The sequence below is a fragment of the Pezoporus flaviventris genome, unplaced genomic scaffold (assembly GCF_033815535.1).
Source record: "Pezoporus flaviventris isolate CSIRO_AGI_PZ_B2104156 unplaced genomic scaffold, CSIRO_AGI_Pfla_v1 ptg000093l, whole genome shotgun sequence".
NCBI classification, from domain to species: Eukaryota; Metazoa; Chordata; class Aves; order Psittaciformes; family Psittacidae; genus Pezoporus; species Pezoporus flaviventris.
Window position 1 is genome coordinate 1,267,548 of NW_026892641.1, and position 27,540 is coordinate 1,295,087.

Below are 27,540 nucleotides of genomic sequence, written 5' to 3' on the forward strand. Positions count from 1 at the left end.
TGGTTGTTGTAACAGTTGTTAGCACTCGAAACTGAGATTTAAAAACAACCAACCCCTTCCCCCAAAATAAAAAAGTACGGATGTCACAGGTAATTCCAGCGGTTTTTGGCAATACAATTATTGTCTTTTGAAACAGCAAACATTATTTCTCAAATAAATACAATCTGCTCACACTTACAAAAACATAGGAAACAGAATGAGACATCAGGTTTAAAATGGAGGAAAAAAGAAGTATCCATTGATAACATCAAGTTTGAAGAGATGTCCACAGAGAGAAACGGCAGAAAATACGTCTGAATGGGAAGTAATTTTGTTATGAAGAATGCACGGGTCATGAATGTTCCCCAGGGAACAAGTGTGTGAGGAAGTGGTGAGAAGTAAGTAGAGTAATTTAGAGTGTATGCAGCCAATTACATCAACTGCTTTGGTGTTGTTCGGTCATTCACTGTTTCAAGCACGTCTGCTGCCACTATAATTTCATGTATAGCTTTGATGTTCAAATAATTCCCTCTATGCTTAGGCCTTTTAAAAAAACAAAGGACAAAATAAACATATTAAGGCTTCCTTTCTAAACCTTTCAGTCCATTTTAAGTTGTGAAGCAGTGCAAGCTAACTTCCAGCTCCGGGTTTAAATGGGGGTTAGTCAGCTACAGCTTAACTCGAGCATCTCTCTTTGAAATGAATATGAATATAACCAGGCACTAAATCTCACCTTGCTTATGCATGCATTTCTTAAATCAGAACTGGAAGGGCTCAACCCTGCCTATGAGCCTTCAAAGCCCTCATTCAGTCAGTGGCAGGGGAGCAGCCTTTGCACAGCTTCATCCCACGCTTGAGGGAATAGTGTGAAATCTTCCTCTTTGTTTCCCTGGGCTCTGGATCATGGATCAGGAGTCTGTAAGGACCCACGCGACCCAGAGGGAGAAGTTTACACCCCCTCGCATCCAGTGCAGTGCGCAGGAGCTAAGTGACGAGGCTCTTTGTCACAGTGCTGTACCCGACCACCTCCCCATCCTCTGACTGTGTATCCAAGAGATGCACATTAATGAAGACGATGGCACCCACATCCCTGAGCTATTGCTACCTGGGGGGCTCAGGCCTGCAGACTGAATTGAATATGCTTGGAAATAGTGCTTTAGCATCCCTTCTAACCTCTGGTTTGCACAGTTACAGCTTGCTTTGCCCTAATTCCTGCAGAATTCTGGTAAACAGCCACTTTCATAGTCAGGTTGGCACTGGAAGCTAACACCAAAGGAGAGGAGGAGGCTCCTACCATCAGCTGGCTTCTGACTGAGTGGAAAAGGAGCTATGGTTTTTATGAAGTTATGGCCTGGATCCTCAGTTTGTATAAAGCAGCAAAGCTCTGTTGATTTGAGTAGGCAGTGTCAATATACCCTCACAGACAGCCTGGCTCTTGGATACTTAAATCAGAGGATTTAAGTATTTGGCTGTCACTGCCACTGCACTAAGTGTAAGGGAAATACATGAAGCTTTAGCTGTGGCATCTGCATTAAGGTATCCCAGGGCAGAGCTCAAGCCTGGTGGGATCAAACCTGAACTATTTTAAACACTGGTTTTGACCTTCTGGTGCTGCGCATCATCCTGTCGCCTGCTCCTCTGCTACAATAGGATTCTGCACTTTGGTTCTTCTGTTTTTCTAGCCCAACCCTAAAGTTGCAGTTTATGAAAATACTGGATGAGCAATTTCAAGCTTTTTATTCCTTAATTGGGAAGAGAGGGGAAAATCTGGGAACTATTTGCCTCCTGTACCCTAATTAACCTACTGGGATCTGATGAAGCTCACAGTGAAGGCAAGGGAAAGACTTGCATGTGCTTTAGATAGATCAAGGTTAATACTCTTCTGGGACAAAACACTGAAGTGACATTAAATACACATTAATGAGCAGCAATGGAGTGAAGGTGAAGCAGCAATTGTTTTGTATTCTTAAAATCTTGATTAAAAATGAGAAAGGAACATCTTTTTCTTTCCCTGCAATGAGCCGTATCGACATGAGACTACTCAACACGCTACTCCTGTGAGAAATCAAAATGCTACAAGAAAATAAGGTTTCTTCTGAGATTCTTGACACCTGAAAAATCTAATTTGAGATAAGACTACAATTGTCAAAATACTTTCTCAAACATCCAAAAAAATATATATATATTTTAAGAGGAGAGTATTTTAACATCTACCTTCTCAAACAGAACACTCTTTCCTACGTTACTTGCTATATGCAAAGATCAGCTAGTACAATATTCAAATTGTGCATTCAGGTTATGTTCCCTCTCTGTTTCATGCTCCTGTCTAAATAAACCCCATGTAACGTTGCTTAAGTGCAGCAGGACCTGAGCAGCCTCTGCTGTTTCGTATAGGCAGTATTTGTTGCCTCAAATAACATCTTCCTGGCCCAAAGCGTGCAACAAAAAGCACTGCAGAGGATTACACATGCATCATTAGCCAAATTAGCTTTTGGTGTGATTGTCATCACTACTACTTAGTTTTACACCCTTTGCAAATTTGCAGTGAGTAAGCATGGAGGAAAGCAAGGCAGAAAAGGCTCCTCAGAACGCCTGTACACAGCCAAAAGTAGTTTAAATTACAGTTAAAAACTAAAGCGACAGCAGTGTAACTGCATGGGAGCAGTTTCTTCTGTCGTTTCCCAAGTTATCTCCCTGACTTTTCAGTATACATCCCTGGTATAATAATGCACTTACGAATGGCCTGCTGTGTGTTACATAGTCATAAATGTATAAATAATGGATTATTGTTACAGCTCATGGCAATGGACATATTGCACAGGATGAGCGCTCAGCTGACTCAATCTGGTGTCCTCTCCCTGGCAAACTCAATGAAACCAGAGACAAAGCTGAGCTAAGCCCTCTTCACCCCTGTTACATTGCAATTGCTGAGGGGTTTGCCTCACTGAAGAAGGAATTGCAGTTTATCACTTCCCATTGGTTCTGACTGCTGAAAGTGCAGCTCCGTCGTATCCTGGTGAAGCAACACAAAGCGAGCTTTCATTTTGCTATGAATAATAAGCCTTTGTCAGAGTTGACCATATAAACTTCCGTGCCACGCAAACCTTTCAAATGAGGAGCCTAATACTTTCTGCAATGGAAAAGCTGGACAGAAGAAAGGTACCTAGGATGCTGGCATTTCTTTCCTGGTACTTCTGAACTTGCCTTTGATGCTATTTATGGGAATACTCAGACTTATGGCCCAAATCAAGCAAGCAGGATGCCTAAACCTCTTTCATCCCATTTAAACACATTTCTAAGTACCTTCTGAAAGCAAATCTACACTGATAAGACCTGCAGAAAAGTCTGCAGGAACTTTTGGACCCAAAGCTGATGACTTCAGATAATATTAATCTAGAAGAAACCTGCTTTGAAGCCAGTTTATACTCATAGCTATCCATTGTGTTGGATTTTGCATTCTCCTGTGAAGCAGTTGGTATTGGCATCTTGTAGGCTGTTGTACTAAGAGGGCACCTCTTGTGATTGCAAGGATTTTAAGTACAGATGGAAACCCTTCTCTTCCCCTTCTCCCCAAATCCTACCCCTTGCTCTATGGATAAGCAGTGTCTCAATAGGCTAAAGCTCATTGCTCCTCTATTTAAGCATACTGTTTCTTCAGCTCTGCTTTGTCTTTATGACGGATGGCACTTAGGAATTAAGGAAAAGAAACCAAAGTATGCAGCAGAGGCTGAATTTCAGCATCTTTCTTATTTCATTGTTACTTCCTGAAGAAAGCTGCTTACTGCAGAACCTCACCAGCCCTGACAGAAAAGCCCACAAGGGACAGAAAGCCACTGCTGTGTAGATGACCAGCACAAAATCTCAGTATGAAAGGGAAAACCCTTTCCCAAGGTCTTCTGAAGGGAATTTAAATGACACAAACAACGAGGCTGGCTCTGTGCACAAGGGTGGATTTCAGTAACCTAAATAATAAGAGAAAAACCCCAATAGCAACTATCCAGATCCTTCAGGTTTGGTTGGAAAAGGCTTATTTCGTCTCCACTTAAATGAGACTGCTCCCAGTCTTGGTTCACAACTGTGCTGTCTTTTGATGTGCAAACTTCACCTGTAACTGATGTGGAATCCTGAATTGTCTTCTGACATGGATTCAGCATCAATCAGTCCTTGCATCCACAGTGCACCCAGCACTACACCTAACACAGTGCTCAAACGGAGGAGAGGAATAATGTGATGCTGCCTGCAGAGGCAATGCTGGACTCTCATTTCCAGCTGGTGGTGATACACTTCATGGAAGGTGCTGAGAATCTGGGGGCTAGGTTTAAGGGGGGTGTCAGCACATCATCCTGAACGTGCCTGCTAATGCTCTGCAAACATAGTAGTGAAAGAAACCCCCAGCATCCTGAATGCTCAACTCTTACATAGCGCTAGTTGTTTCTAACGTGGTGCAGAAGGCAGTGATAGTTACTGGTATTATTAGAGCTCCATTCAAAGTGGGAAAATCTACCTGAGCTACTGACTAAACAGAGACTCCCTGATGTGCAAGAGCTTCAATCTGCACTTTATTTTTTAACCTCAAATCACTCCCTTTTGTATACGCCTAGTTGTATGTGAGAATTCTTGCATGACTGTGGCTGTGTGAGATGTGTTATAACAGCTGCTTGTGTGATCCACTGAACAAATTATGACTGGTTTTTCCCCACTTTGTCAATAAACACAAGAAAGAAGAGCATTCTCCAACGCTTAGAAAGGTGATGGGTTTGCCTTGCTCATGTAGCTTTGCCTATTCTTGTAGTAAGGTTTCTCTCCAGTTAAAGCCTCCAGTTGGTCCGTGTGTGAGAGGGAGGATGGGGGGGTCCGTAAGCTGCCAAACACCTGTATCTCCCAGTTCTTCACAGGAACAAAACCCCAGGTATGGAATCTGTGTAAAGAGAGATGGAAATAAAGGCATTGAGCAGGGATCAATCTGGGCAAGGAGGGAGCTCCCCTAAATACCGATGTCCTGCTGTGCTCCTGAAGCATCTCACTGCCTTCTCTCTCTTTCCCTCTCCCCAAAGCCTGTTGTAAAAGATGACTGTAGGACCCAGGGGTGACAGCTAGACTTTGTGCACCATTCTATGTGTAAAACACTAGGAAAGACAGATTGTACCTTTGTAACACAGCTTAAATATGGGCCAGCTCAAACCAAAGATGCCCTGTTGGCTGACACGGTCCTAAACCCCGAAGGCCAGGACAGTTTATGGGGGAGAAATACGGATGTGCTTATGAGTATCCCCGAGAGCCTCTGCAAGGCTGGCAGTGAACAGTGCCATCTCCTTAGCCAGTGTGAAGTGAAGGAATGAAGGCAGAAGACCTCACTATAATTTTCAGTCGTTTTCTCTGATGGGTAACAGCTCTTTAGAGCACACCGAGGAGGGGAAGCGCCGTAGGGCAGAAGCGGCTTGCTAACTGCGGTTACCGCGTTTTCGGCACTGGAGGGCACTGTGGGAGCCTCTGTATAGCTCCTGGCGCCTACAAGCAGGAAGCGGAGTCACCGGAAGCTCCTTTGCAGGTGGGCATCTTATCCCGTGCTATCTGTTAGAAGGTATAGGTTCCGATAAGCCTTTTAAACCAATCTGCTTTACTCTCCTGACTTCCGAAATGGACGGGGCTCAGTACGGGGTGGAACAACCAGAGGAGGGGAAGGCAGTGTCCTCTGCCTGCTTAAGCAGATTGCAGATGCCTTTGCTCTTTGTGAAGCCAGCAAGCTTTGCTCCTGGGTGGTGATTACCTTTCGGACCATCTGTACAAAGTCCTTGGAGTTCTGTGGCGAGAGCCCTTGGAGCTGGCAGGTACAAGCCTCCAGGGAGGATGCATGTGCCACTATCAGGATGTTATTTCCTGAAATAGAGGGAGAAGCACAGGCTGAGGAGGGAGAAGGAGCCGGCTTTTCAGGGACCGGTGCCCAAGATCAAGCAGACCATTTCAGGTGTTTGAAAGTGGATCAGTTTATCACAATTAGACTATGTGTAACGGGAGGGAAAAAGCTTGATTTATTAACATCCTTGGAGCACTTCTCATTTTCAGGATAATGGTTACCTTGGTTTGAAATCTTAGTTTTCAAAAGGTTTTCTGAAGAAAACAGGAAATCCAGTGAGATTTCAGCTGTCTGGTGAAGCAAATGCTTTTCTCCTCCCCCAAAATGAAGCCTGATTAAAGCAAGCACTTTAATTTCAGTTGCTGGTTTTCCACAGTGACAGCTTTAGATTTCCAGTTCCAGGATCCTTTACGACCAATGCCACACTGTGTTATTAGGTCTGTGTGCAAGCTATTAGAAGCTTATAAGGTCGAGACAGATCAGTGACTTAGTGGAATCACCAGAACTTAGAAACTTCCTTTTCCTTATTATGAATGAAAAATAAAAGCTAGGGTTTTTTAATGCAAGAACTGCACTGTGGTATTAATGGGCAATGTATTTCAGAGCTCAGATAGGGGATGGAATATGCCCCATCTGATGCTGGTAATAGCAGAGTGCAAATGGCTTATTCATTGCCTTGAGAGATAGATAGCTTGCATTGGGTATGGATCCCACTTCTGCTACTGCCATAAAGTTTATGGACCTTTCTCATAAGCTGAGCATGTCTGGACTCATAGTTCTGGTGCATACAGGAGTTTCCAGTGTTTCTGGGAGAGAGGATGAGAGACACCAGTATGGGGATTCACCTGCTTGAAGAGGGAAGGACCAGTCAGGAATACTGGCATTCACATCCCAAAGAGTGTGTCTTGTTTTTCACCCCACTGGTAACACTCACCTTTGCCTTTACATTCACTGATGATTTCTTTAGTTACTTGGTAGCTTCTACTTATGTATGTATCATAAGATTCGGAAACCACTAACTTGCTGACGGGAATATGAGGTCTGTGAGCAGAAAAACAAGTATGGTAAATTGGAAGAAGTGATCGAGGTTGAAGTGCAAGCTATGATTCATCTGAAAATATGTTTCTTTAAATTCACCAAATCTCCTCATGTCAGACCACTGTGATGATTTTTATACTTCAAGATCAAGATGTTTGTTTTTCCTCTGCATAAAGAGATTTCAGTTAGCTGGGAACGATAACTGCCTCCTCTACTGTGGACCAGTTTGTGGTGGCAGCATAGGGCATGCTGATTATACTTGCATTACTTCTGCAATGGCTCTGCTTAGAGGGTGGGCTGACAACATCTGTGTCTGCTTGAAGAGACTGGGCAGGTACAGGGAGAAACACAGAGCATGGGGAAGGTAGATGCTGGCTCTCTTCACTGCTCATGCTCTGATGGTGAAGGGCAGAGGCAAACTGCTGCTTTGGCCATCTGGAAAGCTGCATTGCTGGGAAATGCCTGGAATTAGACAGCCTCCTCCCAGGCTAGGGAGGTTCAGTGAATTGCCTGGCAGTTGTATCAGCTGGAGTAGGTGATGTGCCTAGAGAAGCGAGGGATAGGAAGCAGAAGGCTGTATTTTCCTGCTGTGCTGGAAGGAAAAGGCCTAACTTCTCTCTCCATCCAGTGATCTGACATTGATCTACAGGAATTACCCTTGCTGAGAGGAGCAAGGGACTGGGCTGTCTCCCAGTCCCCCACCTAAGCAGCTGGCCACACAAGGGCTGGCTCTTTTCTTGTGCTGAGAGTAGTCATTATGGGCTTCCCAGAAGGCATGTATTTTCTGAAGCAGAGACTCCTGTGGTCCAGCTGCTCTGCTGAGTGTTAGCCACATGATACCCTTTCAGGGATAAATACAGTGTAAGGACTTCTATTTAGATACCCTCATAGCGCTGGAATTTTAGCTGCAGACACAATGCAAGTGGTTTATGCTATAACTAGTCATAAAAAGCCTGTAGTTTTTTTTCTTTACATTTTCCCTTGGTTTTCTTAATGTTTCGACTGCTTATCCCTAAAAAACTTTAGAGTTTATTCTAGGAGCCTCAGCTCCAGTCACTGCTTCAATTTAAAATCTCAGCGGAGCACTTCAAATACAAGCCCCAAAAGCAATGCAAGACCCTCTCCACCCCCTCCCCTTTCTGCTACCTGTAGGTTGTATCAACGCTTAGAGTTGCTGCAGCTAAATCCACAGGGGGTATCCAGGCAGGTAGCGTGTTCCCAGAGACCCACTTGGTCCATTCAAACAAGCCTGGCTCTATCCGGATTTTCAGGTTGTTCTCTTGTTGCATACCTGGAAAAGGGAGAAAGGAGACCAGGTATCAATGAAAGCAGCAAGACTTTGCACCTTTAATACTCTGGTTTGATTGTTAATTCATTTCTTTTCCTAAGTAGTCAGTTGATTAATAGTTCATGTGAAAGATGAAGTGTTTAATACAAGTACTTGGCATGTGATATGCCAGGGAGTTTAAATCTATGGCCAGCAGCTACATGCAATATATTGACTGTATTTTGGAGCTGGTTTTCAGCCATTTCCAGTGCCAGGGCGTCCCATAGGGAATCACTGTTTCCTTTCCCAGTTTCTGCAGTAAATTATTCTTACTGTGGGTAACAAGTTTCTTAGAGGTAGCAATTGTGAGAGCATGAAGCAATGAGCCCCTTCAGGAGCCTGAGCAGGCAAGGGCACAATAAACCCAACCCTGACCACTTGCTTAAGCACTTATCACATCGTGCAGTTAGAAAAGGGTTCCTTATGGGCAGTGTTGCTGTAGTGTAAGTTATACTCCCTTGGAAATAATCTTTACCCTGAATTACCATTGAGCCCTTGCCAGGCTCCCTTTTACATTTGGCATTGTTTTTCCCCAGAAAGTGAGGAGAATGCAGCCTTTCCTGCTCATTGGGTTCTTACCTTTCAGGATATTGTGTGCTGTCTGTACACACCGTAACGATGGGGAGCTGTAGATGTAGTCTACAATGGTATTAGTTTCTAGCAACGCTTCACCTGCAAGCAAGTTGCAACACCCATGAATAAAACCAGGCAAACGGCATTGTAACAGCAACAGCAGCACGCAGGGCGTGTGCCACAGCTTCCCAGCTGCACTGCTTGTGTTTTGGGAAATACGTGTACCCATCACGTTTTATTTCAGTGTAGGGCACTGTGATGTGCGCAGCTGTGGAGCCAGGATTCATTTTCCTATGTGTGTCATAACCAGTATGCAAAGAAATCACAGCAGCTCTTGCACAGTTTCTGCTTCTCTTGCATTTAGCCAAGAAGAAAATGGTGTGGTGAGAAACTGTAGAGCTTGAATTTAATTTCATTTCATTTATAAGCTGTAAATCAGAATGATTCAAATTAGCTCAAACCCAACTTAATTCAATTGGCTCGATTCTTTGCTAGTATAAATTACCATTTCATTACACAGGTGGAAGATCACTGAAAATGAGATAAAAATCAACTCCACTACTGGGGTTATTAATGTTCTTGCAATGGCTAAGGGAACCGAATGAGAACAGGAACCTGCTCAACATTGCTCAGACTTGTAGTAAGAAGGAGTTATATTCTTATTATATTAGAAGAGGCAGGACAAAGAAGTGGGAGCAAGAAGGGGTTGTTAACCTTGACTTCGTCTGTTTAACGATGGCTGTAACCATGTCAAACCAATCCATAAATCTCTTGAGAGAAGTGGGGTAATTTAGGAGGAGAGGCACCTCTAACAGCCCTCCGTTATGGGGAAGCTGCTCATTTGCTTTAGTCATCAGAGGAATTATGGCTCCAGCAAGCCTCAAGGTCGAGTCTGTGCCACTGCAGCAGTTGCCTGCAGATGGCTGGCATGCAGGTCGATGGTGCCTGGATCACGTATGCAGTTACGTACTCGGACCCATTTAATGATACCAGCAAAGTGTGCTGTGATTGCTCCCAGATCTGCCTTCTGTTATGTGCAGGCTGCGAACCCTGATGCCATGTGGCCGGGAGTCTGAACATCCTGCTGTGGTACAGTGATTTATTTCTGTTTAAAAAGCAAGTGTAATTTTAGCTGCCCTAGTTTCAATGTGACCAACACCAAGTACTATGAAGGATTTGAATCTGAGAAAATGCTAAGTACTGCTCAGTGAAGTTCATGTCTCCTTTAATCACAATGCTCAGTATGTGCTCTTTGACTACCAGATGCTTTTTTATCTGTACACAAACCAACAGGCTCAGAAATCAGGGACAAGGATGGTGGGGTGGGAGAACACTGGAAATAATTTAGACTGTGTTTTTGCCATATAATCATAAAGCCAGGCTGATAAAAGTACATAGGTGTAGCCAACTGCAGCTCAGAATTCAGGCTTTTCAAAGTCAAGGAAGAAGCATCTTTTGCATGAGGTGACCATCACACTGCTGCATTTCTCACCAGCATTAACAGCAATAACAGCATCTGCCACTGTGGCACGTTTACAGTGCTCTGCAACTGCACTGCTGATGGCTCTGATTTCATACCCTGTCCCAGATTTTGGGCTTTGTTTTTGCTTCAGCTGTAGCAGCTGCAGGAGACAAGGTTCCCTTTGATGAAAAAAGGGGGGTTGCTGCGGAAGGTGAAGGAAAATAGCAAAGGTTCTTGACACACCTAAACCCCATTAGCTCAGGGTATTCACTTTGTGGCTGCCTTGCACTTTCTGTATTCTATGGGTGCTTTTGTCTGCTGAGGACAACTTACCAACGAGCCTTGCCTGCGTACAGCCCAGCACGGTGATGGGTGCATCTTTCTCATAGTCCCTGAACCCGCCACTCCTTTGAGGTAAGCTGTGGGGCATGTTCAGGTTACTGCGCATGTACCTTCCTGTGCGGGAGACATCAGAGGTGGTTGCTGGAATTAACTTGATGAGAGAGAGGCAGAGAGCATCACGCGTGTTTCTACTCTTACCACAGCATCTGCACCTCGTAGGTGCTGCCTGGACCTGGCTATGAGCAGCTTTTCCCATGTAAAGCTACCAGGAATCTGACAAGGTGAAGTTAAGCAGCTGTATCAGTTCAAAGTCAAGCAGAGAATTTGGCTAGTGTTTGTAAAGTTATCTTTAGATTTCCCCGAAGGAAAATGATCTCTATCCCACAACAAAAGAAACCTCAAATGTTACACTTGTACAGGAGGCTAAAACGTCAGAGCTCTTCAAGCGTAATTTAGAAAGAGGGTAGCTCTAAATCATCCCTTTTTTCCATCAAAAAATAGAATAGATAAAAAGACTTCTTTGACAATTTTCCCATCAGCTCTAATGCCAACAGCGCCTGAAGTTACACTCTGTTAACTGCAGTCTGAAACTCAAGCATATAACTGGGTTGCAAACTCCAGTTTATGCCCCCAAAGGCACCCTGACCTGTACATGTGGTGCTGTAACTCTCACTTGGGACTGAGAGCCAGCTGTGCCAAACGTTTTCCTGCTGGTAGTAAATGTTTGCACTGGGTACTCACTGCAAACATGATTACTTCATTGCCAAACAAAAGCACTCTTTGATGATGTTACTTTATTGTAATCCTTCCACCACGCTCCTTCCCTCATCTAAACCTAGAGCTTGAGAGACCCATGAGAGCTGGCTCACCTTTGGCATCAAAGCACTGTGACAGCCAGTACTTCCCAAAGACGACATCCATCCTTTCCCCATGTCTGCAGACAAACAGGTAGCGTTTCTGAGGCCCAGGCTGGCTGGTTATTCTCAGCGGCTGGAAGAAAAATTACAGGATGCTTGATCTTCATCAAAGTGCAAGGGGTTTTCTGAGCTCTGATTTATTAACAGGAGTCTGGACCAGGCACCTCTTGCTTTACCTTAGTGCAAATGCACAGGAAACTCTCAAGTTGGTAAGTTTATGCTGGTATAAAACTGCTGAAGTGAGCAGAGGATGGGGCCCTGCTGCCCCACGCTAAAAGCAGGTGGGGACACTGATGTCTTCTGTGGTTATCGTGTTATCCAAAAGCCTGTAGAGAACTTTAACTTGTAACTCCTGATTCAGGCAATGAAAGGAGACCATGTTGGGGAATATCCTGTTGCTGGAAACTTGCCCCTAAAGCTGTGTGTGATCTATGTGTGTATGTGGGTCCCTACCTGCACGTTCTGGCAGATGATAGTGAGTGGCCCCGTATCCCCAGGTCCTTGGTCTTCCTGCTGTCTTCTTTCCAGAGCTCCATCAGTGAAGGCTTGAAGGCATGGGGAAGACGTAGTATTCAGAATTGAGTAGGACCTGCCAAAGATAGGAAGAAGTTGGCTTTGGGAATGCTTTGGACTTCAAGTCCTCAGGCTGCACTAAGTATGTTTCTGTAGTCTTCAGGAACTGCTGATCATTACTGTAGTCATGTTATTACATTATTACCTGTGTGTTAGTGCTGCCTAGAGGGCACCTTGCTAGGTGATACACACACATGAAGAGACAAATCCCATCTCAACAGCCTTTCTGTTTCCTTAGATTAAGGCCAAGATCTTCCCCACAGCCACAAGATGCTCACTAACATCATCTGGGGACCAGCTGCACTTTACTTACCATGGTTATAGGTACCAAAGTTTGGAAACTAATGGCTAGAGGGAGTTTTCACTCACCTTTCTAGCACAAGCTATTGCCTCGGTAGAGAGCTGGGGCACAGCCCTGCCTCTCATGATGGGCTCACAAAATAGCTTGTAATTCCCTGGTAGGGACATGGCACACTCAGTCTGGGTTGCTGTTTCTCTATTTTCAGCGCTGTCTGTTCTGTTTCCCATCTATGATGGGAATTTATGCTCACTAGTGCCTCCAGTTAAGTGTAGCCAAAGGGATATAATAGATCCCACTCTCCCTCAAGGGGCGTATGGTCCCTCTGGATAAAGCTCTCGTGTCCAGACATTCAAAGACTTAGACCGAGGCCCTGGGATTAAACTCTGACAGGCCATTACAGAAGCTGCATTGACCCTCAGCTGATTGTGTGGATTACATTTGCTTAGTCATTAAAAAGAACATTGTCAGGTAATGTATATGGTCATTTGCTCTGACAGAAATGGTTTCAGTGCCTTAAATATGTCACAAGTTGCTTCCTGACTAACACCTAGTTAGGATGAAATCTCGCAGGGTTTTCATTGCTGTTAAAATAACACCAAGTGCCTCTGCCAGTGGAACAAAAATGGGTCATCTGCCTTTTTGTGAAGGACTGATTTTCTGTGGCATCGTATGATTTGAACCAGTTTAAGGAAGGAAAAAAAGATACTACGATGTTTGTGGTCCCTTATCTGGTGGAATTAGGATGTGAGGATGAGACTGCGGTACCAGTTTATTTGGTCAGGTGAAGATACAGGTTTCCAACCTATAGCACTGATCAGAGATCAAGTGTTTCTCCTCACTGTTACTAGCAGGTCCAGTCCTTGGCATGAGAAGAAATCATGCAGGGTTGTGCCACTTATGCTAGCAAAGAAATGTAATTTAGGTGTATAGAAAATCCTTGGGGTCTGCAAAATAGAAGTGATACCATTCCTATTTTTAGTAGACACGGAAAGGATTCAGACCTGAAGTCTCTCAAGACACAACCTGGTTTCATGGGCAGTAGCTCTGCCTCGAAGGCAAAGCCTCTTCTGCCCTGTTAAATAGATCATCAAGCTTGCCTTAGTGTGGCAGCCTGTTGGTTTGCAGCTGTGGTACAGGCCTTCTTGTTGTATGTCTGTACAGTGCTGGCCAGAAGGTCTGTGTGCCTGGCAGAGCTCTTGAGACAATAGTTGGTCATAGAAACCACGTCCTGCAAAAGCCATGGTTCAGGTTTTGCCTCACTTGAGCAGTGCAACAGGGCGACCTTTTCACGGTGAAACCTGCAGAACCAGCCATCTGATTTTGCTGTATTAGGGATTTTACATCCTCAGAATAACATTTTGCAAGGTGCTGCAGCCCAGAGAGAGCTGTGTTCTTGTGAGGATCTCAATAGCGCATGATTTCCACTTGGAAGAACGCAGTCTCTCGTGACCAGGAGGGAAAGCTCCATGGCTGTTATTTATTTCTGTTTCATCCTCTGCAGGGCGGAAACGGGACATGGCTGTGTGCACAGAGGCAGCACAAACCGGCCCCCAGGATCACAGCATCGCTTACCAGCAGCAGCTCCAGTGCCAGCACTGTGAGTTGGGTGTATCTCCTGCAGCAAGGTGATTCTGCAGTCCTGGTGAGTCCTGCCATGCTTACTTTCATGTCTATGTGCCGTTCGTCTCTTACCACAAGGATCCTACTCTGACTATCATGAGAGCAGCATTGCTTAGGTTCTCCTTAGCTTGCTATATTGTTTTGACTACATGACATTCCGTAATCTAATATTCCCTGCAGGAAGTCGTTGTGTAAAATGAGGCTGTTTCCGGGTACGTAATGATGTTTTTGATAAATGCTTCATATTGCATGTTCCAGTTGGTGATTTATAGTCTTCAGCAGTTAATCAGGGAAGGGGCATTTCCTTGCTTTGATTGTCTGGAGGCAGAGGTGCTGGAGTTACAACACATTTGGCTTTCCTTGTAGTTGCTGCTGCAATAGTGATTCTTTCCCATGCTAACCCCTAGGCCTCAAAACTGTTCCAGGCACTGTAAGAAACAATGCACTAGAGCAGGCTGCTGCGGTATATGTGGTCCTGTGACCATTCTGGATGGCAAATGTTAGGGGAAGAAAGGATGCTCTTGCTGGATTTCATATTGGAGGGTCTCGATTAACTCCTGTCTTCATAAAAATACTCTGATTGACTTTGCTTATCCGTCTTGATTTTCATTTCTTTATGCCCTGGCTATTGGAGGCCTTTCCTTATTCAAAAGGTGAGGTCTGCATTCTCACTGCAGCCAATGGCAGGCTTCTCTAATCTTTCTAAGTATCTTAAGAAACATGGTTGACCCCAAGTCCTTTTCCCTAGGGAATTATACATAGGAGATCTTGCTTCTCAAATTAATGCTCAGATCTAAGCCTTCCTGATCCTAGTCCCACCACAGAGGTCTCTACACAGCAGTGGCTCTACCATGACCATCTGCTAACCAGCAGCAGCGATCCCATGAGTTGCTGTAATATCTTAGCTAAATAAATCACATTGTCCTCTAATCCCATGCACAGGGATAGCATCTGCTCTTCCTTTGCTTATGAGATGGGGCTTTGCGTGCCAGTTTGTTTCCCCAAGTGACCTCCTCAGCCTCTTCACTTACTCAGGTGAAATCACAGCTGCTGTGATTTCATTTTCATAGCAATGGAAACAGGACTGAGCAGCTTTACCTACCCATGAAACACCCAGGTCCCACATTCATCCGCCTTCGTGATGTAGTTTTCAGGCAGTAGCCCAGAGCAGCCAGTTGCAAGGGAAATGCCATAAATCCAGCCCTCACTTGTACTGGTTTGTTCCACTGGGGACATGAAAATAAAATCCCCTGGGACCAGCTCCAGTTCATCATCGTTCTGCGGGGTGTAAGGGTAGATCACTTGCAGAGTCTGGGGGAGAAACAGAAGCAGAAATGAATGAAAGGATTGTTAATGGAAGAGAACCTTTAGCTGAATGGGGCAGGAGCACTCCTAGACTGGATGCTTAACCTTAGCAAGGTGTGAAGAGTTCTCCTGGTAATGCATTGCTTTGTCCCTGGCCAAGCCTGACTTCTGCAACAGCCTCACTCTGAGAAAATCCATATCTGCTGAGCGCCTCTGATCTCCTGATGGTGTCAGCCCATTCGCCCACCAGTCCTCCCCTAGACTATTTGTGGCATCCTCAAAGGAGGATGGAAACTAGTCACTGTCACCTGATAGAGCAAGGCCAGAACTTCCACACATGGCTGCCTGAAGTTAGATATGCAGAGACACGAGCTGGTTTTCATCAGTAACTCCCTTTGCAATTAGTGATAGTGTTGACTACTTGCAGCTTCTAAAGGACAAGATGGCACTTCGGATAGGAAAGCAGGCTGTCAGGCATAGGAAGCACAGGCTGGGTCAGAGCACTGTTTATGAAAGACTTCAGCTCTCCAGAAGCTTTGGCATCTGCTTGTTTGTCTGATTGTGGACAATGTGCTTTGGTGGGATTAATCACCCCAACCTTAAGAGTCTGGTTAGCTGCCTGAACCTCAGCAGGCACCTTCTGGACGTTCCGTCCTCCAGAAGCTGATTCATCTCATCCTGAGATAGACACCTTAGATGGGTCAGATGATTCACTTTCTGGAGGTGCCTGTTTCTCTGCATAGAGCCTCAGTGCAAAGGGAGCCTCAGACTTAAAGGTCTGATGTGGGGATATTCACAGGGAGGGGAGATGAATCTCAGGTGTGGTTTCTCTATGCCTAAGATCCCAATTTACAAAATGGAAATAATGCATATTTTGTTGGAAAACATTATTAAGATAACTATATTAAGACACTTGGATGCTGCAGTTACAAAATACATCTGAGTAATTGAAGTATACGGCCATGAGGATAAAGGTGATGAAACTAAATGCTGTGATTAGTGATAATGTCAAGTCTGTACAGGAGAAACAGGTAGTGGTCAGTTTAAGATACCAGCCTGATTCTTGAGAGATCAGACCAGCTTACACTGAGCTCACAGGACAGCCGCTGTTAGAGTTTATTAATCCAGCAGGACATTGCTCCTGCAAGAAGCAGGAAAGGAGGTGGGTGAAACAGCAAGTCTAGACAGAATGGATAAACAGCAAAAGAAAAGGCAAGATGGTCTAAGATGACTAGTAGGATGTGGGAGATCTATGTCCTGGGTGTCCTTGTGGGACAGGCAACTCCTTAATGTCTATCTAGTCTGCGCTGCATACTTGTGCATGGGGGTCCTCATTCAGCCTGCAGCTTGTGAGCCCTTTTTGGCTGCGAACGCAGCTAAAAAAAGCCTCAACTCTGCCGGGTGCTTTTGTGGGGGGACTGAAACGAGCCCCAGTGATTTACCTCGTGGTTAACGAAGCGTATGTCTCGAGAGAATATCGCGGCGAGCCAGTCACAACCCAGCTTGACGTCGATGTTCTGCGCTAGCTTCTCCAACGTGGGCAGGTGGCTGGTCTGGAAGTGATAGGCCAGCGTCACGTGGAGCTGCTTCTTGTGGGGCTCCACATGGACGTCTGCAACAAGGAGATGCCAGTTAACAAGTGCTGTGGAGATGAGCAGCTTTTGGAAGGTGTAAGGGTGTCTATTGCCTCTGAACAAGGGCTGGGAGCCCAACTCTTAAAAGATAGCTCAAGTGGAACAAATTGTAGGGCTGCTGCTGAAAAGGTTTTGGGGAAGTCAAATGTGAGCTCCCCAGACGTGTTGCACCTTGGATCACATCATGAGACATTTGGGGGCTGATTCAGGCCTGAGTCACAGCTGGGTGGTAGAAGAGGCATTGTTGCCTAACTGTCATTTGCATTCAGAAAGCAAGGGCTTGGATGGTGTGATAACAGTTATTGTCATTTTGAACCCATGGGGGTCTTCTGCCAAGAAAAACGCTTTTCCAAGGAAAGGTGTCAGCTTTGCCATTAGCACCTTCCCAGAAGAAGCCTGATTTTTACTCTCCCTCCTTTTTTTTCTATGGTTACAATTATAAATCCATGGCATTTACAGTTGCAAGTTGATTACATCTTTTCCCTGGGCATTAACTGGATTGCCAGTTTACCCACTGAGGGTGAGGTATTCCAGAACTGTGGAAACAGACATTGATATGGTAATGATCCTGCAGAAAAAGAACCTGTATTAGGAAACGATTCTAGAAAGCAAAAAGGTGAAAGGATGTGAAACACTGGCACTCCTCCAGTCAGTGTGGAAATCATGGGATGCATTGTTTGCATGTAATTAATTCTTGCTTATTCAACCAAAAATTGCAATTAAATTTGACTGATTATTCAGTCAAAATTGCAGCTATTCAGAGGCTTGGCTCCAACTGCCAGCCAGGGGTAGCTGTGTGAGCTCATCCATCTCTTTTATTTTGATCAGCAGGAAAAAATATGCTCTGGATCTTTGAAAAAGCCCCGGAGACTTTAATGTGATAACCTGACCAAGCTGTGGACTGCAATGCAGCAATCGGCTTCCCCTATGAAAGAACCAATTTGGTCTGAATTGGAGCAATTGCAGGGGCAGACACATGATGGAAGCCACTGATGCTTCCTTCTCCTGGGTCAGTGTTGTTGTGGAAAGAACTACCTCTTCTGACTGTGCTGGTTTGGAGGGGAACACTTGTACCCCTCTCATACGGCTGCAGCAGTCCTTGGAGCCGCCTGATGTCTCTGTGCCTGTTGCTGCCTTTCCAAATGTGCATTTAGAATCATAGAATAGTTAGGGTTGGAAAGGACCTTAAGATCATCCAGTTCCAAGCCCCCCCTGCCATGGGCAGGGACACCTCACACTAAACCATCTCACCCAAGGCTTCATCCAACCTGGCCTTGAACACTGCCAGGGATGGAGCATCCCCAACCTCCCTGGGCAACCCATTCCAGTGCCTCACCACCCTCACAGGAAAGAACTTCCTCCTTATATCCAACCTAAACTTCCCCTGTTTAAGTTTTAACCTGTTACCCCTTGTCCTGTCACTACAGTCCCTAACGAAGAGTCCCTCCCCAGCATCCCTATAGGCCTCCTTCAGATACTGAAGGCTGCTAGGTAACAGCTCTTTTCTCCCTCTTCTAAAGGGAAAAATAACTTCTTGGTCACTGTCAGGTGAAAGCACTGCATTTCAGATGTGTGGTGAACCTATGACATGTCTGTTTCTCTTCCTCTGAACCAGAGGCAGGGACTTGCAGATGTTTGCATGGTGTTATGGGCTGCCTGTCGAGCATGGAAGCATGACAGGGACTCGGAAGTTGCCATATCTTGATGCACTTAAACTCCAGGATAAGCCTGTGGTAATGAAGGACTAAACTGGTTGTGTTGTGACTAGTCCAGGCTGAGCACTACAGCGATGGAAGGTGGGAGGATTAGTCAGGGAGCTCTTACAGTGCTTCAGTACAGTTGTGACTTCCAAGTCTGGAGGCAATCGGAGGACACCCAGAGAGCCTGTTCAGCAGTGGAGGCCATTAGAACACAGGGTGCTCTGGTTATTTCCCTCCTCCCAGCTCCTGATGGGTTCCCCCCTCTAGAAGTAGTAGAGGATGAGGTGATGGAGCCAGAGTTGTTACTATTGGGATTTGAAAAGGGCCACTGGGGTCTTCCCTTTACATCTCAGACACGCAGTGAACCAACAAACAGAGGCTTTACATGGCTGAGGAAAGTTCTGTGGCAGAGGCTTGAGGCTTGAGTGGTGCAGGAAATGCTCAGCCTTGCAGACAAAGCATCTATCTGAAAGGTTAAGGAACCACCAAATGTCAACTTCCCTTTCAGGAGATAACACTTGAGACTAAGTGTGAGGTGATCTTTCAACCGAAAAAGCACTGAAACCCAAAGCACGGGGTGGGGTGTTCCTCTGGGGCTCAGCCTTCAGGCCACTTGGAAACATCAGCTCAGGCTTCAGGAGCTTTGTTTCTTCACACCATCAAAACTGAAAATGCCCAGTCCTTGACCAAGCTGTGAGTGAGCTCTTTGTAGCCACCACGTAGTCACTCACCTGCTTTAGAAGCAGCCTCTGCAGCGAAGTCTGCAGCAAACTTCTTGAGCACCTCCGCGCTTTCTTCTTTGACAAAAAGCCCGATGAAGTTTGAGGATGTGTAGAGCTCCAAAGGCAGAGGGGCAGGGAATTTGCATTTCCATCGCATCACGGTGGCCTGCAGAGCTTCTGTGAGAGCATCGACCTTGCTGTCCTCACACTGCCAAAGGAAGCAGGACAAGCTCTGTAGTGCACTCAGGGGAGGGGAAAGGCTTGAGTGGGTGTGGATGGTCTACCCCTGCTGTAATGCAGCGAGGAAAAACCACAGGGTCATAGAAAAAGGCATGTTTAGAAATCCTTTGCCCCTCCCTTGTAATCAAAGCAGGATCAGCTCTCCCCAGATAACTTCCCTAACCTCACCGCATCTACTCGCACGTTAGCGATCACTGGAGATGATGAAAATCTGCTCTTCTGCTGCTGCTCTTCCCTGAAAACAACCCTTTTAAAAGCCAATTACCTCCCCAGCAAGCCCAGGCATCACCAGCTCTGGTAACAACCCCCCCAGCTCCTGAGCACAAACCCCTCTGACTGAATGCAGCCTGAGCCTGGCAAGGGCTGCTCATGAATGCATGCATAAAGGCAACGGAAAGAGGAGCTCTGGTTTACCATAAAGAACTGGCAAAGGGTGATATGTGGGAAAATGTTGTGAGCTTTGTTCTTCCCACAGATCTGCTTTGACTGCTGCCAGAACTCAGACAGCTTCTGAGCCAGGGGGCCGGTGGGGCGCAGGTAGAGGACGTACTCCCGGGGCAGGGTGTCGTCGAGGAATGGGTCACCCACATGGGAAAACAGCCTGAGAGGGAGAAAAGTGTTAGATTGATAGATAAAGACTCTTTTTTCCCCCAGCAAAACCAGCTTCCCATGTCCTCAATTCCATCTGTTCTCCCCTGATGGGATAAATCAGCTCCAGCAGGTCAGGCAGAGAGGTGCACTGCCTCACTTGCAGCCTATTACCACTGCTAAGTAATACAGAAAATAGGTTTTTACTTTCAGACTGAGGCTCTGAAGATCTAACCTGGGTCACTGCTTCTGCCTTTCAGTGTCTAAAACACAGGGAGGAGAGCACTAGAAATTGCTCAACATCTTTGAAAAGGCAGCTCTCAGTTTCCTATTTAGGTGCTAGAGTACAGAGAGTAGTGGTTCCTTTCCCTCACTTTTCTTGCTATTACTCGAGATCACACTCTCAAACAAGGCTTGTTTCTGGATTGCTTATTTATAGCACTTAATGTCTCACTCCTTTCTCTAGCGCCCCTGTTTAAACATTCCACATTCTTAGGGCTAAAACCTTAAACATGAAATTCACTGATTTCTTTGGCTCTCTTTAACGTTTACTACTTCATACCAACCAGTCGCAAGCTGCTTGAACGCTTCTTCCGCCTGTCGATGCCAGTGCTTTTTGTCTGGAGAGAGAGCAAAAGAAGAAGGGTGTTTCAGTGGGGCTGGGTTATACGGCTGTAGGCACATCTGCTGCTGGAACCCGGGTCCTTGCTGGGGAAGGATGTGTTTAGGAACCTGTGGCACATGCTTTCCAGGACTGATTCTCTCAGCCCTGGGGATAACAGATGTGCTATCTGTCAAGGGGCAAAGTCATGCAGCACGCTCAAAGGATGAGATAGAGACCTCTGGGTTTTCCCTCCTTGGCCCTGGTGTATTTCTGGGTGGCAAAGCACCGACTATTGGCGTTTAATGACCTCTTTGCTCAGCATGAAATTCAAATGTTTGGGTCTGAAGTGCAAACATTGCAGTAGAACTGAGGACAGCTAAAAATCAGCTGCCACCAGAGGGCACAAACCTGATTTCTTTCAGGTTAGAATAACCCACAGTAATTTCCTAGCTCCCTACACTGAAAGGGCTCTTTTGCTTATTTCCCTTTATTATGCCCATAAATCCCTTTTCACTCCAGCTGAGAAGACCCAAGTCTTCTGCTCAGCAAGTTTTCCAGTTGCAGAACAAACCTGCTCCGTGCTGTTTAACTTGTAGCTATGGAATAGTGTTTTCCAAAGGCTTGACATCAGCATTGAAATGCAGCTGTGGCTCAGCTCAGCTTTGTAACGCTAGAGATTGCCAAAATGGAATTCACCCAGAATCCAAATGGCATAAATATTTAGCACAACTTATGAATGAAGGAGGCAGAAAAGGATAGAAACATTAGGGTCATGGGGCAGAAGTCATGCCCTCGGTTGGGTGTCAGGAGGCAATTTCAGAGCTTCCTACTTAAGGGTTGAAGGGCAGGAGGGCTTTCAAGCAAGTGCTAGAATACAACCAGTTGTATTCTTCTGTTGCTAATTTGGCTGAAGAAGCTGCCTTCCTTTTGCTCTGTGGCTTATACACTGTGTCTCAGAGCTGCCTGATGTTAGCAACAGCAAATCTAACTGAGGACAGGAGAGCTGCCAGTTTACACCATCCGGCCTCAACTTGTAACCTAATCTTACTAAATATGGTATGTTACAGCTCGATAACAGTGTGGAAGACCTGCTGACATCTTTAAGTTAGGGTGAACATGTCTGACCAAAGGGATAAGATCGATGTTCTACGCACCCTGTGTTATTTGCTGCAAGATGATGCTGCTGGTTGGTTATAGGAAGTGTGTCCAAGTGAGGGAAAGGGGTCAGGACTCCAGGGTCCAACACATGGCCCTAGGATTAGGGCACCCAGGACCCTGCAGCATTGCCTATTTGTGCCCATAGTACTGTGTAGGATGTTCGTTGTGCTTGTGTCACCCTTTCTGTGTGCAGTGATGGCTTCGAAAGCACTCTGATAACCATGCAGGAATACTCAGTGTTACCCACCAGCTCGTAGACATATGTTGTTGACTCAGCTGTGTTTCAGCTCTGCCCTTGGCTTCCCCACCCCTTGAATATACATATTTTTGTTCATTTTGAGAGTAAGAGGAAGGCAGAAAGATAATGCTGCAAAAAAGGGCTGTGTTGCAAATGTGTGATTATGAAAATACTTCCTCCTGAAGCATTTTTCTGCCCTTATCTGCCAGCATTCATTTGAGCTCAGCAGTGTGCTTGTTCCAGCACCTGCCTTCTGGAAGGATGTATCTTGTGCGGTCAGCATCGTAGTTTGGCCTGTTCTATCTCGCTGACCTTTCCCTAGTCTGGCTTAGATGCATTATGCAAAACAGCCTCTGCTTTGCTTTGAAAAGTAGTGAAGAGCGAAGAGCAAAAAGCTCTCCCGTTGCACAGGCTGGGAACCTCTCACTGAGGCTGCTCCTTGAGCAGAGCAATGGCTGGCTGTGGATCTTCCCTACCCTGGTTTCATTGTCCACTCCTGTTACGTTGCCTTTGCTCATTCACATCCCCTTTTGCCTGGGTTGTTTATGCCCTTTAAAGTACAACTAAAACATGACTCTCCTGACCATCCTTCTTGAAGTACATCTGTCTGAGGCAGTGCGTTTAAAACACCCTCTCAGTAAAGCTCTGCCGTTGAAATGAGCAGTTTCTCCTGCTGCAACGTGAGGGCAGACAAGCTGCCTCTCTCCTTATTTACTGTCTCCAGACCCCAGAGCAGATCTCTGAAGGAGTCATGCACAATCGAATAGGACAGACGGTTCTGCCACCCACCCCGTTGACTTGTTTGCTTAATGAATTGATGTTTCCTTGGAACAAGCAGCACAATAGAGCTCTGCTGGAATCAACTGCAGCTCTTTCTCTGCAGCCTGTGTGCTCCTGGGACCCCAAAGGGTGTTAGGAAACATGAGGCTGGGCCCCACACACGTTTGCTTGATTTCAAAAGGTGCCTATCTCTTCCATGGGGACAATAAACTCCCTTTTCAATTTAGTTTTCAGTGCAAGGAGGAAATACTGCATTAAACAAACAAAAGCCGGAGTATATTTTTATCATGGGACCCGAAGCTGAGAGACTGTTATTTGTTTCTTATTAATTTAGTGCTGGGAATGGTGATGATGACTGATAGCCTCTGGTTAGTCATGGAACAGGGCATGTATTCCATCCCTCCCTAATGTCCTCCTCTGTAGCCACCAGGCAGAACATGGGGAGGACCCATCCTCAGATGCTCCAGCTCCTAGGCCCTGTCAAGAAGAACCCTGTGAATGTTGAGTGCTCAAAACTAATCACAGCTACGTTTGGCCACTTACAGAAGTGGCCTGATTTTCACAATTGCTGAGTGCAGTGGGAGCTGGAAGTCATATTCTGCCCCTGAGAAAATCAGGTCACTTAATTAGGTGACTAGCTATGGCTGAGGTGCTCAGATTTAATCGTGCTGGATAGCAAGCATTGGCTGTGGTATTGTAGCTGGTGGTAAGAAGTGGTTTTGGGATGCAGATGCACCAGGAAAGGGAAAAATAAACCAGAATCTAAGTTATTTTTCATAATCTATCAAACTGATGTTGTACAGCAACCATTTTTGGCTATGAAAAATTGCAGCTGGATTCAGATACGAGGTGAAGAGCTTTGTGCAGCATTACTTGTCCCTCTAACCACCCAGTTCCTCTGTCTCTTAAGTTCTGCTGCCTCTGAGATGAAGTACAGAGAAATCATTCAACAATGCACAGCAACACGTAATAGCAGTTTTGAACAGGCATCAAGGGAGACGCTGAGTCCATGTGCAGGTCTGGAGATGGAGAGTTTAGAGAAAGGGAAAGAAGATCCTAACACCGGTGTCTTCCAAAACCACTGCAGGTATTTTAGCCACCACAAAGAATCAGATGCTTTTGGTTCTTCAGCCTCAACCTTCCCATTCTTCAATGTCAATTCCCAAGGAAAGCCTTCCCCCCACTGAATCACTGGTTAAACAGTACCTATATACTGCCAGGAAGTGTCCCAGCTAAACGGTTGACCCCGTAGCCTGAAACATTACAGCGGAAAGGCACTGCTGCCCTGGCATACATATTAGTGTGTAAATGGTGCCCATTTTAACCCCAGCCTGCTTAATAGAAAAGCACACAGCTCTGTATGCTACAGAACTTAACTCATTACTGTCAAAGGATTTTGGGCTTCCTGCATTTTCAGGGTAGGAAAGAAAGAGCCAACAGGGTTATGTCAATTCAGCTAGGAAATAGGTATCAATAAACATAAAGTATAATGGCAAAATCCCATTTACTTCAGAGGAAATTACTGTAATGGGGAATGATGCATTGACCATAAAGAGAACCTTCAGTCTCAGAAGCACCACATAGAAAGCCTTCCTCTGCGAGTGCTCTGCTTTCTTATTCTAGTCCAGCTTAGGAAAGGAGGGGGTTTATGGCTGCCAGTGGTGCTGTAGTGCGTGGGTAATGAACTGCCATGTGGAAAGTTAATGCAAACAGCAAAAGAGTAAAGGACAGTGGTGAGCTATTCTGAGGTATTTCTTTATGTGCTCCTGCATTATACTTTCTCACTAAAAAGGTATGCAAAGTTTGGGGTGTTGATGCCCACAGGAGAGATGAGCTGTGTGGAAGGTGCTGTGGATGGGGAAGATGAGTGAGCTTGTGCAGTGTGGCTGTACAGGGTCCTGAGCCTCCATTACAGATGCAGGCATGGAGATGTTCAAGCCTGGAGCTGGCCCTTCAGGCACATACAGAACAGAGACCACTGCAGCAGCCTCCTCCTCACATGTTCAAATACACCAAGGCTGAGTCACAGCGCTGGTCTGTACCCTCGAGTGCAGACAGCTTGTTTGTTCTCCAGAAGCAATGTCTAATTCATATAAAATTGGCCCCTCTGGCTGCTGCTTAGGACTGAATTTCCCAGTTTCCACTGGCTCTCCCTTTGCTATAATAAGCAGAGATCCAAACCCTGCTGTAGGCAGAGCTGACCTGTCTCTGTTGTAAGGGAGCTTGCTCTGCTGCTTGTTGCTGCTCACAGAGGCAGTAGAAAACACTAACGGCAGCCTCCACCTCAGATCCACCTACGAGTTGTCTGCCTACAGAGGCACCGAGGGATTTGTGAATGAGCAATGGAAGGATGGAGGCAGCCTGTAGAAGAAAGGGAGTGACTAAATCTTCCCTTCACTATGTGCCCCAAGCTTAGGCAAACTTCTTATCCGTGAACAAAACCCCTCGGAGGGATGAATTCATCATTTCAAGTAACTCTGAATCTCTGGCCCATAAAATATTTAGCTGTGTAAATAAAGTTTTTTTTGGGGAACTGCATTAAACATGATGGAAGTATTTGGCTCCCCTCATCGCTGGGTTCAGTTCGAAGGGCTGCCTGACATGATAAGATAGGAATTATGGATCATATTTATGCCAAATGAGTTTGCAAGAAGAATGCTGCCAAATAGGACGTTTTTCTTAGGATTATAAGCTAGGCACCTTTATTTTTGCCTGTATGCATGTATAAAATATGTCTTTATGGAAACATATTAAAATAGAGATATGTATAGGGAAGCAGATAGAAATACTTTACAAACAATAAAAATCCCAGCTTTACGTGGGATGTGTTTCCAAATGTGTGGGATTCCAAATGTATGTGCTTCCAGTGGTCACTTGCCCATCAAATGACCTTTACAGATTCCTTAGTTTTTGCAGTTGATACCCTTTGCAGTACAATAGTGGAAAGGTGTCTATTTTGGGCTTTCAATAAACAATTGCACATTGAAGACCAATTTTGCAAGCAAAATTCCTGTTCATCTAATTTAATTATTTGATGTAGGAAAAGATACCCAAATTCCAGATAACTGACCTTGTGTCCCACAAATAGTGTGTTCTACGCGCGTAAATGGCCACAGTGAGGTGTTCTTTCCAACTGGTTTTTGATGCGGGTTATTCACTTGTGTTCCTCTGAACTCTAAACATGCCAAATTCAATTGGTCACCCAGAATCATATGATATCGTTTCTGTTCTTATTTGGGTGACCTTACTTCTATAAATAGGGGCAGGACAGGAAGATAGCACTACGGATCAAGTTCCTGTTTAGGGCAGGGGGTTGTGTAGGTTTCCTTTCTGCAGTTTGTTAATGAATAACAAAAGCAACCTGGGGTGTTTTTGCGAGACAGAAAAGACGCTGCCACAAGTGCATGGCTGAAGAATTACTTTTCCTTCCCTTCACTGAGCTTTGGCTCAATCCTTCAAGCATTACCTTAGCGTATGGTTGGTTCCTATGCTTGATGGCGGACATAAAGTCCTCCTCACGTTTAACTGAGTGACTCTAATTGCAGTCACATCCTCCACGCAACGCGAGTTCATTGCTATACACAGAGATCTCCTGAGGAACATGCCGTTCAGTACAACATCCCCAATTTAGGTCAGTGAATGCTATAAGCAGATCGCAGCTATGTTCAGACCCAGGTCTTGCTTGATATACAGGAACTTTCAGGGATATACAGGGAACTGCCTGGCTGCACAGTGGCTACGGAGACTGCAAGACTTCAAACTGTGCTATATCCTGTAGGTCACATAAATGTTTATAGAAGATGCCTGACTGAATGATAGGGGCTCGGAAGTTCTCTTCCTCCTCCTTCCCTCGGGGTGACTGCTTACTCTCAGCTACTGAATACCAAGCGCTGGTAATAGGAAAGAGAGAAATGGGAAGCACCATCAGCAGTAAGTTTGGGAGATGCGCTGCTATGTATTTCTGGTTTCCATAACTTAAAATGCTCGTTCTTTTTTGAGGCCGGTCCAACTGGCAAACTGCAGCCTGGCCACATGATGATGATTTTTAAGTGCAAAGAGTGAGGGTTTGGGCGTGTCTCTTTTATGTTTTGTTTTGGTTTAATAAAGTTATGTAAGATTCCGAAGGCAGATTTTCCCCCCCTTCTTTAGAACATGTGCACTAAGGCATTCACCTAATCCTCTGCATGTTAAAGCAAAAGAAGAGGGAAGTACAGACTCATAAAAGTCCAGGATAAAGGCAGGAATGCAGCAGCCATTTACCATTTTTAAAGAGATACAGAGTTTTTAAAGGAAACAGGATATTGTTTTCTCTAGAACAATAACAGTACAGCTTTTTATGAGGCATGGGCTTAGATGTCAAAGTCTTGAGCTTGCAGTTGCCAGCCACTCCGCCAGGTCCCCGTGTGATGGAGGAGGAACGAGGCGCAGGTATTCCGGCTGATTTGAATTGGTCACACACCATCAAAATTCCCCTCTCCTTTTATTCTGCCCTTCAGTTTCAGATGCAGAAACTTGCTATTAGTTATGCGTACTACTGACTTCCTACTTCCCTTCCTTAAGCTTTTCTCCTTATGTGTGAATCTAG

The 27,540-nt window shown here is 45.4% G+C and overlaps 1 protein-coding gene across 2 annotated transcripts in view; it reads right to left on the reverse strand.

Moving 5' to 3' along the window:
• Positions 1-1,701: 1,701 nt before the first annotated feature.
• The window catches only part of UBASH3B (ubiquitin associated and SH3 domain containing B), a 61,255-nt gene continuing 35,416 nt past the window's right edge, over positions 1,702-27,540 (reverse strand). The window contains exons 2-14 of one of the 2 annotated variants that reach the window (XM_061476194.1): positions 20,742-20,795; positions 20,002-20,188; positions 19,357-19,555; positions 16,734-16,903; positions 15,089-15,297; positions 11,946-12,081; positions 11,445-11,565; positions 10,567-10,689; positions 8,778-8,870; positions 8,018-8,162; positions 6,768-6,874; positions 5,747-5,856; positions 1,702-4,897 (exon numbers count right to left, since the gene is read on the reverse strand). In XM_061476194.1, the coding sequence (XP_061332178.1) occupies positions 4,760-4,897; positions 5,747-5,856; positions 6,768-6,874; positions 8,018-8,162; positions 8,778-8,870; positions 10,567-10,689; positions 11,445-11,565; positions 11,946-12,081; positions 15,089-15,297; positions 16,734-16,903; positions 19,357-19,555; positions 20,002-20,188; positions 20,742-20,795 (1,792 nt within the window). In that variant the 3' untranslated portion in view covers positions 1,702-4,759. Of the gene's footprint in view, positions 4,898-5,746; positions 5,857-6,767; positions 6,875-8,017; positions 8,163-8,777; positions 8,871-10,566; positions 10,690-11,444; positions 11,566-11,945; positions 12,082-15,088; positions 15,298-16,733; positions 16,904-19,356; positions 19,556-20,001; positions 20,189-20,737; positions 20,796-27,540 lie in introns of both variants that reach the window. The other variant, XM_061476192.1, reaches the window with a different exon arrangement.